Here is a 12,123-nt window from a genome sequence, read left to right as displayed (position 1 = left end):
ACTGCTATCAACTTAAAATGAGATCAAGCTCAGCACTCAAACATGGGACAATCTCTTCTTGCAATGTTAGAATTCTCTGTGAACTTGCAATCTGAATATGACCCATGCCAGCACTGAACATGCAGAGAAACGTGGAGGAAGAAAATATCATACATTCTGAAAGTAAACTTACCGAATACACTTTGGGGTTCTGTAAATAAATAATGTAGAATAGTATTCCAAGCCACTAATTTATTTGTATATTTTCCATTTGGTCTTTAATCATAAAGATGTATGATCAACCCGTAAAAAAACATGGAGAGGCAGGAAGATCGCTCTGAGATTGAAGCCAGCATGGTCTACAAAGTGAGTCTAGAACAGTCAGAGCTGCACAGAGAGACCTTGTCTCAAAAACAAAACAAAACAAACAAAAACAAAAACATGGATAAGAATGTGTTAGTTAAGAGATCAAAAGAGAACTGGACAGATCTGATCTCTGTGTCTGAGAAAATGTTTGTACTTTGCTGACTGGACACAGAGGATTTGTTAAAATGCAGAGGTGAACAAGATGAAATGATGCATGATATATTTTCTCTAAATAAGTGAATTATATGAATTTCAAGTGAAATCTTCCAGTGGCCATAAGTATAAATAGACTACATGATTATGTGTGCATAGCTAGAGTTCTTTGTTCCAAAGAGCATATTAAAAATACACCATGACTTTAAAATCATGTTATAACTCATTTAAAAAATTACCTAGACACTATCTCAAAAAAGCTTATATCTCTATTTATATATACTCATATATGTAGTTACTATATAATATATAGATATATAAATCTCACTATCTCTTATACATACAGAGAGAGAGAGAGACAGAGAGAGACAGAGAGAGACAGAGACAGAGAGAGAGAGAGAGAGAGAGAGAGAGAGAGAGAGAGAGAATGAAAGAGGAGAGAGAGCTATAAGTGGCTGAGATCTGAAAGTTGCTTTTCCACTGAAGCACAACCTTGTGGTTTCCTGGTTAGTGTCAAGAGCTATTGAATGTGACTAATTTAGAAACTATTTATATTATCTTGGGTGGTGGCAAAAGGAATGATAATGAGGAGGAAAGCATTTCACCATTAACTCTAGGCACAGAGCTGGCCACATTCAGGATGGTAAACTGTGGAATGTATCACCACTGCCACTGAGATTGCATTTTTGGAATATCTCCAAATGTTAGCGACTTGGTTTGGTGCACACATATAAGCTAATAGGTTTCTTATTGCAGCTATGCCAAGTAGTAACTATTATCCCAATTTTACATCTTAATAAAATGTAGGTGAGATACAGTTTCTTCACATTAAAACTGTAACTAATTAGAGACAAAGACAGAATTTGCTTTGTATTGTAGTTTACTGTTTTTAAAACCCAAATACACAAGACTATTCCAGACCCAAACTTTGCCACAATTATCCAGTCAAATATACCTTGTATCCTATAGCACTTTGGACTCAAATGTTCATTTCAATTATCTTACTCAAATTCAAACATTTCCATGTAACTTATCACAGCGACTGCATGACAACCTTTATGAAACATGAGAGTGTACTTAAGGGAGGGAGAAGACAAAGGTCAAAGCGCGCTCTCTCTCTCTCTCTCTCTCTCGTGTGTGTGTGTGTGTGTGTGTGTGTGTGTGTGTGTGTGTGTGTATGTGTGTATATACACATTCATTTTAGGCAAGACCACTAGATTAAGGTGTCAGAATGCAGCATATCTTTTAAACCTAACAGGACACCAGGCAGTCAAACCCACTTGGAGTTTGCTCTATGCCACCATGTTTTGGTGGATAGAAAGGATCTGGTTCCTAGTTCTTCTGTCTTCCCTAACCTTACTTCAGTGGAGGAGATGGGCTCAGAGGGGACTCAGCACAGACACCTGAGTTATGGATTCAACTGTGATCCCTTCTGCTAAAAGTTGAATAACCCTGCAGTCCAATTCCCCCACTCTTCTTGTTGATGGCTTCAACATCCACTAGCCAGCTAGTCTTGTAAGGGTGCAGATTTCCACAAAACTAGGAAGCCATGGAGCCTTGGTGGGTCTCCAAGGACAGTCAGCAAGCTGGACTCTCACTGTCAAGCAGCTGGCAGCATTCGGCACCCTCTTGAGGGGCCTGTGCAGCTGTGTTTTATGTTTCCATATGGCCTTGCCAAAGGTTCCTCCCTTTAAACAGGCCCAGCTTCTACAATTAGTGTATATTCAAAATGAGCGAGGTATGGAACACATTAGGTCCCAGAGGCCTCGTGGAGCTATTTACACTGCTTTGGACTATTTCCAGGCTCACAGACTATGTGGGATGTGTAAATTAAGGAAGTCTCGGGGTCCAGTGGCTGTGACTGGAACATACTCCGTGGCTTTAACTCATACCCATTTTCTAGTGCTTTTCTTGGCCTCATGTTCATGATTTTATTGTTCTGAAAGATAAACCTTCTGTATTCTTAAAACCACTCTTCAGAAAGAATTTCTCTTTCCTTTTCCTTCATGTGCCTGGTTCTATTCCCAAGAATGAAGAAAAGTCAAGGCCAATCATTCTTTTCTTGGCATTAAGACCACTTGGGGCTTTTATTTGCATTCACCTGGCCAAGTCGTAAATACCATTCAACACCTATACATACTGTTTCTTTAGCTAGAATAATAAATTGATTTCACTTAATAAAATAAAAACCCAGATGATGTCATCTTGTGTATAGTGGAGAAGGCAGGTGGTGTAGGAGAAAAACAAGGTGCTGGGAAGGCCAGTCCTCTAACCTTACAATCTAAGAAGCCCAAGTCACAAACATGTATTATTTATTTGTTAATCTGTAGCTTCCACATGCTCACATCATATGATATTGGTTGTACTGGTTTTCTTTTTCCTCCCAACTCTCCTCTCTGCCTTGTGAATGCCTTTCTCCCAAGGGTTTCCATGTCTTATAGGCCAATGGCTTTTTGCCTTACTTACCAGTAAGTCACTGCTGCTTAATAATACAGGGCCTGACACAATGGCCTTGAATATACATAATTGAATTATTTGGAGATCTGGACAAGCAACACTTTGATGTCAGAAGAAATAATGCAAGTCCAAGGGTCAGGAAATTAGTTATCCATTGAAAATGTGTTAATGATGGTGACAATTATGAGAACTTTGGATATTTTACTTGTGTTCAAGTTAATTTGAATCTTTAAAAATGAAATATCATTTAATTTTCATACTGACCATCATGCTACCTCTACAAAATGAGTAAATAAACTGATCTCTTAAGGAGAAAAGTAAGACATCCACAGCCACCTAGCTATCTATTACACACACACACACACACATTCATTGTTTTTTTTTTCCCCTTAGATTAAAATGTGTGCTTGGTCAACTCCCAAAACAAAACAGTGCCTCTTTGACTTCTTCAAGAATGGTCTTTGGGGCTGGAGAGATGCCAAATTGGGTTTTTCAAAAGTTGCTGCCAAACTTGATGTCCTGAGTTTAGTCCCTGGAACCCATAAGGAAAGGAAGAACTAACTCCTATAAGTTGTCCTTGGACTTTCCCAAGTGTGATGTGATAATAAGACAATCCTCACCCCAAAGTATTTCTAAGAAAAAATAGAAATTCAACTTTTGTCTATTAAATTGGGGAAATTTTAGTACTCACTGTTTTAAGATACTCAAAATAAAATGCTAAGCATTTCTTAAGAAAATCGGCACCTGAAGTGTTCTTGTTGAATAAAATCTTCCAAGAGACAAAGGAACACTTTCCACATAAACAGCTAGGAGCTCTAGCACTAAAAGGCTGCACAGTGGGGGCAGATTCCTAGTCCTGAGGTTAGTTTTGTCCTGTTTAAAGCAGCTATCTGAAACTTCTAATAATTTACTGGTAAATTCTTATGAACTGGACACTATGCTAAAATTATATATATGAATATCCAAAATTGACTATTCAAACTCACAATTAATGAAAGAGAATATCAATCCTACTTGCTCAAGTCCACATGTCTAGTCTACGGGAGAGCTAGAACTCAAACTTAGATATGTTTACAATTTCGAGCTTTTAGTTTTGACTGAAAGCATAATGTATCTGCATCCTATTTTTAACTTACTTATATCTGTACATTGAATGTGCCTTGCATCAATGCCTCTTCTCACTAAAGCATCTGTTAGCTTGTTTGTTAGCATATGCCCCATTGCTGCATGTGTGGTGACACCTAACAAACACCTCATGATGCACGCCTTCCACTGATATTGGGTAATCCAGGTCACTTTCAGTCACATGCCTGTTAGTAACTATGATTTTCTTTCTCTCCAGATATTTCAAATCAAATGAAAATAGACACACCACATCAAAGAAGACTTTTTACAAACTGCAACCTAAGAAAAATTTCTACAAGGAAAGCACCAAGGCTTTGTGAGTGATTGGCATAAGAGTAGCCATGTCTCTCTGAACGAGTGCGTGCAGTTTGTTCCATACTTATTAGAAGGGATTATTGACACTTCCAGGAAATACAATCTCAGGGAGTGCGATAGCAAATTAACTTTGGTATTAAGAGTAATTGAAGTTTGTTGTTACACTGTGCACTAGGTCAGCCTAATTTTCATTTTATCTTGGAGTTGCTTTGCACACTATTTATCCTTAATCTACTTGTATGTAAGAAACACAAATCCACGCATATATTTCTGTTCAATTCTTATCTCATAAAAGAAATGTCAGCCAAATCCAACAGCACCGGGAGTATAGGGTTTTTGTGTGTGTGTGTGTGTGTGTGAAAGACCTTTCAGATGTTACAACTATTTGGATACAGGAATGATATTTTGGAGCTATAATCTTTTATCAAATGACTCCTGGTTTATTTTAACCATGGGCACATTTTGTAAAATAATACTAATGAGGTAACTTTTTCTTTCCTAACAAATTCTTCCCAATGAAATTCAACTGCACTATTCATTTAGAAATTTGATAATGCTCTCTTGTGTGAGTTTTAGGAATATTTGAAAGCCCATTGCATATAAATTATATCATGGAAAAGCTGTATAAATATTCTATTATGGCACATGCTGTTCTGAGGATCTGTCAGGATTTCCTTTATACACTCCATCTTGAGTGGTATATAAATCAGATGTAAAAATTCATGTTGGACTGAAACTCAACACAGAAAACCTCCTCCAGAGACAAATGCTTTCTTCAAAATGTGGTTTGAATTATATTGGTCATTTTTAAGTTATAGAAGTACAGAAAATGTATTTGTGGTTTTGAAGGAAAGAGGTTTTTCCATTTTCATAACTCATTAGGAAATTTTACAGGCCTTCAGACCATTTTGTGGCTTAGTTTTTCTCAGTTTTTTTCCTCTCCAAAGCAATATGAAAAGGTGAGCGTTGTCTGCTATGAACTGATGATGATTACTGCTCTGAACACAAAGATACACACACACACACACACACACACAGAAAGAGAGAGAGAGAGAGAGACAGACAGACAGACAGACAGACAGACACATACACACACACACACACACACACAGAGAGAGAGAGAGAGAGAGAGAGAGAGAGAGAGAGAGAGAGAGAGAGATATGGTCTTAGATGGTCCCAGTGACACCATGGCTAAAGAGTGCATGCATGGTCAGGCTTAGCCTCAGCTGCCCACTGTTTCCTCTGAGTGTCAATGGAATATGCTCTATAAAACAAAGGCCCTGTGGACCCTGTTCAGAATGTGTTGTTTGACATTATGAAGCTGCAGTTATAGCTCACAGAAAATTCTACTGAATTAAAGCCTGCTTCTTTGGCCAAATGTTTTTACCTTTCTTAAATTCTGTTTGCACTAATATGTACAGCAAATGGCTGGCTTGAGTGTTTAGAAAGTGTTCAATAAAGTATTAAAAATATAGTTATTTTTTGTGCAGAGTTTTGTTTGAATTTCATTGAAAATTTTTTCTGTGTAGATAATGTTACTGAGTATTATCACAAACACCTGTTTTTTTTATTTTAGCATATATAGAAGTTATGATTATGTTCTCTCTTCTAATAATGTATGTTAAAATATAAAAAAGTTTCACTTGGACTGAGAGATTTGGCACAACTCACACAGTATATAGAGCTTCTTGAACATAAAATGAAAACTGTATTATTTTATATATTTGAATTGCTTTAACCTATATTAGCTTAATTCACTTATCCAAACTATGTAAAGGCTTTATACACTAAAACATAAAACCGTTACTATCTTCTCAAAGTCGTTTTTTAAAAGTGTCTATTTAGTTTGAATGGTTTTGCTCTTTATACAGTTCCCTCTTCATCATATTAAATATTATTGATGAACTGACTAAGTTATTTGTTTGGGGATAGGATAATCACTCGGAGAATAATGAAAGGTTTGTAGCTAGATGAGCAAGGGAGCTTTTTCTTTCAGATGCAAGAAGGAGCAGACAGGGAGCTAACTGCTCTTCTGTTTCCTCTGCTAACCCAGTGTCATGGAAATTAGCCAGCTCTGTACTACAGACTGAGCTGAGGGCTACTTCTGTTTTTCAACATTAACAGACAAGCAAGGTTACTAATGAGGGGTCATGTCCCAAAACTCTAATCTGTTTAGCTGAATATCCTTATTTCTATCTGGGTCATTTTTTTTTTAAAAATCTGCTCCACTTACTTTTACTAAATTATACTAATTTGCATTCCTGATGTTACACTTCTTATAATTATAAAGTTTTATGTTCAACGTATACATCACTCATAGCTCATTATTAAATTCATTTCTCATATGACTTAACCTAGTATAGATCTCTCCAAATGTCTTTATATAACCCACTCAGCATTTAAAATTATCATTGCTGCTTTTGAGGGAAAGTCTATAAATTTCTGAGCTCCAGGTACATATTAAAATACAATTTTATGTGAACTACGGTTCAAAGTGAAGCACTGGCATTTAAGAAACATTACAAGTAAATATCCTCTAAATAAAACAATTTCACAAATTAAGGCTCTATAATTTAGAGACTGAAACCAAGCAAACAGTATACCTTCCACCTGACATTGTATTATACACATATTTTCCTTACTTAGGAATACTATAATGGTATAGTTTAAGCAGCATTGGCCTGTTAAATATAACACAATTATTTTTATGAGCAAGTAACACATTTTCAGGATTAATTGTCACTTATTATAACACTTAGAATACTAACATTTTATAAACTTTCAAGTACGGAAAGCATGTCCTCACCTTGATTTTACCTTTAAGCAACCTTTTATTTGTCTACTAGGAGCTTCTTCCAATGGCTTTATAGGCTCTGGATCTTTGTTTTTCTTTTGACAAACCAATATATAATTTGTGCCATTGTTATTTGACCAAAATGTACCAGCAGAAGTTTCATAGCGTATGCAAAACTCCACTTTACCGCCATCTTTTTGATAAGGAGGAACCAATGAAATTTTGAAAGAGAACTGGTCAGTTTGACCATCACACGAATTAGGAACATATTCCGCTAAAATGTCATAATGCGACTGCCAGTCGTCCAAAGACATGCGCACATATACCAACTTCTCAAAAGAAATGTTCAGAACTCGAATAATGCCCTTCACACTTGCCGACCCGGGTAGGTGTTCAGCCGACTCCAGCACTGCTTTCCGGACTTGAAGCTGTTCCATAAGTTCTTCTTTTGAAGACGGCAGGTCAAACAGTGGAGATAAAACATACTCTTCTGGGTAGAAAACATCCTTACTTAAGTCAAAATCAGTTGAAACACTTGGTAACTCCCAGCAATCGAACTCTTTAACAGAGACAAGACTCAATCCGAGGCTGTCAGCAAAGGAGACTCTCCGGGAAGCTGAGGCTGGGGTGTCCAGATACATGTCTTCAGAGGACCCAGACCCTCGTCTACTTGGCTGAGGGGAGAAGCCAGGCTTCAAAGTCGTTTTAACCTCTTCATCTTCACATACAGAATCAGACAGATTAGGAATTTCTAAAAATTTATCTTTGCTAATCTGACCAGGTTGAGTGGGCTCCATTGGTCTCTCTGATATATCAAGTAAGAGAAAACTGTCCAGCTAGTACGGGCTGATATCTGAGATACTGAGGCTTAAAATAAGTGTAAAGTTACAGTTGACACTGCAGAAAGAAGTCAGCTCTATAAATAGGTCCAATGGCTTGTAAACTATGCTAGCCTGCCTCCAAAAGTCTTTTATATGAGAGCATTCATGCTCCTCTGGCCAGGACAGTCCAGATTTATCTCCTGATGTTGAAAGTTGCATTTGTTATGAGCTCAGTTCCAAAGAGACCTTAAAAATCATTTTTGTCTTTAAAGAATATTAAAACTAAGGGCAAACACCTTGCTTTAATTAGTTGATTTAAAAATATACAAGAAATAAAAGCAGTGAAATAAGGAGTATGTACAGTGAGAAGAATCCGTCCATGAAGTGGAATGTGTGATTGGTTGTAACTTGGGGAGATCTGTAGCTTGTTAAAAATCATAACTAGCATTTTCTGAGAGCTTTAGTGTCACATTTTAATGGTAAAGGGTCAAATACTGGTGCCGAAAATAAGTTAAAAAATAAACTCAAAAAAAAATTAAGTGCTCATATGCCTTAGCACAAAAATCCACCAGCTGAAATCTGTCCTGTTAATATGATGGGGAAATGTGTACAATAAATGTCACTGTGTCTCATCACCTAATATTTTTTTTTACATCTCTAAATAACACTGAAAAGGCTGGCATGAAGGAAACGAATAAATAATGCTATACACTAAAACCTAATTCATGCAATAATTAAAAAAAATTTAAACAGAGTAGAAAAACTAAACTAAGTAGAAAAGAAAAGGAAAATAAACATACAGAGGTATTTGTGCGGAGAATTCCTGGAAATCCTTGGAAGAAATTATAGTAGGTTTAATACCTAATGATCATGGAGAGAGAGATGACCATGGAGAGAGAAATGACCATGGAGAGAGATGATCAAGGATTGGAAGATAATCATCGAGAGTGTGATGCTTTTTGAAGAGTTAAACATGATGAGTGTGGCACTATAAAAATATCTGTAACTTGAATGTAATTAAAATATAAAATATAAAGCAAGAGAGGTAACCGATTTTCAAAGTGAGAAGGTGCAAAGGCACCCTGTCTTTCAAATGATAACTTACAAATATTGTAACTTACTCTATAACTTGAATTGCCTTAAGTTCTATGACTGAGAATTTCTTCTCCAAAGGTGGAAATGGATGAGATGTAGGGCAAGAAGGAAATAAAAATATTTAGGTTAGACATCATTTACATAGCTAGGATAGGTATGGGCCACATGATCTTTTCAGAGTGGCAAATGGATATGATTGCAAATCTGAGGATTAGGTATATCTATTTTTAAAGGCACATTAAGTACATCATTAGGCAGTCAAAGATTGACTACAAAACATTTCATAAATGTTGAGTAAGGGAAGCCATAATGTAATTCTTTTATCACGTAATTTATCCACTGACTTATAGAGATGAAGACCATGGGTCCATCTGCAGAGTCTGGGACTTAATAATTCTACAACTTTCAGTATGTTGCTGGAGTCCTCTAAGTTTAATTGTTACAGTGTATAGTGAACAATTAAATATGATCCAGGAGAGCTGCCTAATAAAGGCTATCATCTTTGCTCCTTGTGAATCAACTGATGATAGTATAGATATCCCATGGAGGGCATAAAGAAAATATGAGAGTAATTTGGTTTATTGACATATTTTCAGTGACTACAAATTAGATTTATAAAATATTAAATGGACACACATTTGAAATCGTCTTGTTTACTTGATGTGAAGTCTTCCTTGTTGACTGCTCATCTTCAATAAGTGTCCCTACCTTTCATTTAGATTTGAGAATGTCCCACGAAAGCCTTCACTTACCAGGAAACTGAGACAGAGGAGAGGACATTCTAGTGGGATTCTAGATGAGAGAATCATGGGAGAAAGGCAAAGTAGAAGGACCCAGAGGGTCCTAGAAGCCTACAAGTAGAACATTATGATAGGCAGATTTGGGCATAGGGGTCCCGCTCAAACTAAGGCACCAGCCAAGGACAATACAGGCGGTAAACCTTAAACCCCTATCCAGATCTAGCCAATGGACGGAACACTCTCCACAGTAGAGTGGAGAGTGGGATATTACTTTCTCACATACTCTGGTGCCTCACCTTTGACCATGTCCCCTGGAGGGGGAGACCTGATGGCACTCAGAGGAAGGACAGCAGGTTACCAAGAAGAGACTTGATACCCTATGAACATATAGAGGGGGAGGTAATCCCCCTCAGGAACAGTCATAGGGGAGGGGAGTAAGGGGAAAATGGGAGGGAGGGAAGAACGGGAGGATACAAGGGAAGGGATAACCATAGAGATGTAACAAGAATAAATTAATAAAAAAAAAATAAATTAAAAAAAAAAAAGGAAAAAAAATAGATTTGAGAAGCTTTACATAATTAGAGTCTCTGGCACACACCCCTTTAGTCAGCACTTAACACTGATTGACCTCATCTTTCTAATCTCTTCTTGTCAATCCTTCAGTGTTTTCTTTCTTTTTAAAAATCATTTTGTTACTCTTCTCTGAATCCTTGCCAGCTTTCTCTGATCTTTGGTTAATGAGCTGCCTCTGGTTGAATGTAGGATCACAAGACAAATGCCTATGAAGCTTATAAAAAAAAAAAAAAGCAAAACAAACCCCTACCATTGTCATCCTCGTGACTTGATATTTGAAGCTAGTTAAAATTCAGAATTCTTTGCTTCATTTTCATATAATAGAACAATAACTCATTTTCTCCCACCCACAGTACTCAATTTCAAGAAGTTATCCTGCTCCTGGGCTGCTCAGGAAAACTAATTTTAGCATAAGGAGAACATTTGAATGCCAAGCTTCACACTCCGTCCCCATCCCCCTCTTTGTATTAATAAAACCTTTCAAAGTACCTTTTATTCACATAAAGAAAAAAGATCATTTAGGAGCCCAGTAAAAAGGGTGTAGGTGGCATGCTCAAATAAGATAATCCCAAGAGTCTATTTATAAGGCTCTATTTATAAACTTCAAATAAGGATGTCTCATGACTAGTGTAACTCCGATCAGTTGAATGTTAACTATTCCTACTTCTTAAGGAAAAGAAAGGGGCACGAACATAAAACTTAAAAACAAAAAGTGCCATGAGATATTTCCTAGATGGAGACCTGTTCAAGGACAAAGATAGCTGAAATAATCGGGCTAGAAACAGTAGAGAGTCATAAATACACTGGACACATTTTGTTCTTTGGCTACAAAAGCATGAAGCTAATGCTTCATCCAGAATCTCTGTTTCCTGTGGGTACAGACAGGGTAGAAAATATTGAAAGCTCAATGAAATTGAGGAAGATAGCAGAAATGGAACATGTATATATATATGTATATATATGTATATATATATGTGTGTGTGTATGTATGTATATATACCATATACATATATGTATATATTTAAAATATATTTACAGAACTTAAAATGTTTCTGTCTTTATAAATGTTCCATATCAGCTAATAAAATTGTTCCTTGATCTTTTACTGTCAGGTTTTAAAGAAAAAAAATTAACAGTTTATGGTCTATAAATTCTGAAACATCAGGAGTCACAAACAAGAAAGGTTAGGTTTTTATGCAAATGACTGGGGAAAATGATTTTTTTTTTCAGATGAATTGTAGCTTACTTGCCTCTTTTATAGAAGCTGATATTTGATTGCAGCCCAATGTCAGGAAATATTGAGTCACAAGAAAATCTGTGTCAGTGGCTCCTAACTGGAGACTCATATCAAAATCTCTGTGAGCGATACTATAGCTGGGATGCACTAACAGATTTATGGACTAAGATTTCCCAGGATGCACAGGCGTGGCTTAGCTGTATGATGATCTTACTGTTGACCTTAGTGTTGGGGACTTGTATTCTACTCACAGGAACACTTGCGACCACCATCACTTCTGCTCTGTAGGCTCATTTTTGGCAGGACCCTATAAAGCACTACTATATACTAGAAGTGTACATTAGCAAGAAGGTACAGTAAGCAATTATTTAGGCTTGTCTTTCACATGAGAAAGTGAATTGAGGACAACAATGCATCCCATCCTTTAGTACCAGCCCTGAGAGTGAAGGAAATGTTTGTTTTCAGCCT

General features: G+C 36.7%; 1 protein-coding gene across 1 annotated transcript in view; it reads right to left on the bottom strand.

Moving 5' to 3' along the window:
• Nucleotides 1-8,046, bottom strand: part of PPP1R3A (protein phosphatase 1 regulatory subunit 3A) — a 37,693-nt gene extending 29,647 nt beyond the window's left edge. Inside the window, exon 1 of the mRNA XM_084784951.1 lies at nt 7,202-8,046. Within this exon, the coding sequence (XP_084641077.1) occupies nt 7,202-7,986 (785 nt within the window). The 5' untranslated portion in view covers nt 7,987-8,046. The remainder of the gene's footprint in view (nt 1-7,201) is intronic.
• Nucleotides 8,047-12,123: the final 4,077 nt, after the last annotated feature.

The sequence above is a fragment of the Acomys minous genome (genome assembly GCF_964271855.1).
Source record: "Acomys minous genome assembly, chromosome: 6".
In the NCBI taxonomy this organism is placed as follows: domain Eukaryota; kingdom Metazoa; phylum Chordata; class Mammalia; order Rodentia; family Muridae; genus Acomys; species Acomys minous.
Note: the sequence above shows the minus strand (reverse complement) of the source record. Positions and strands in the feature narration are given on the sequence as shown.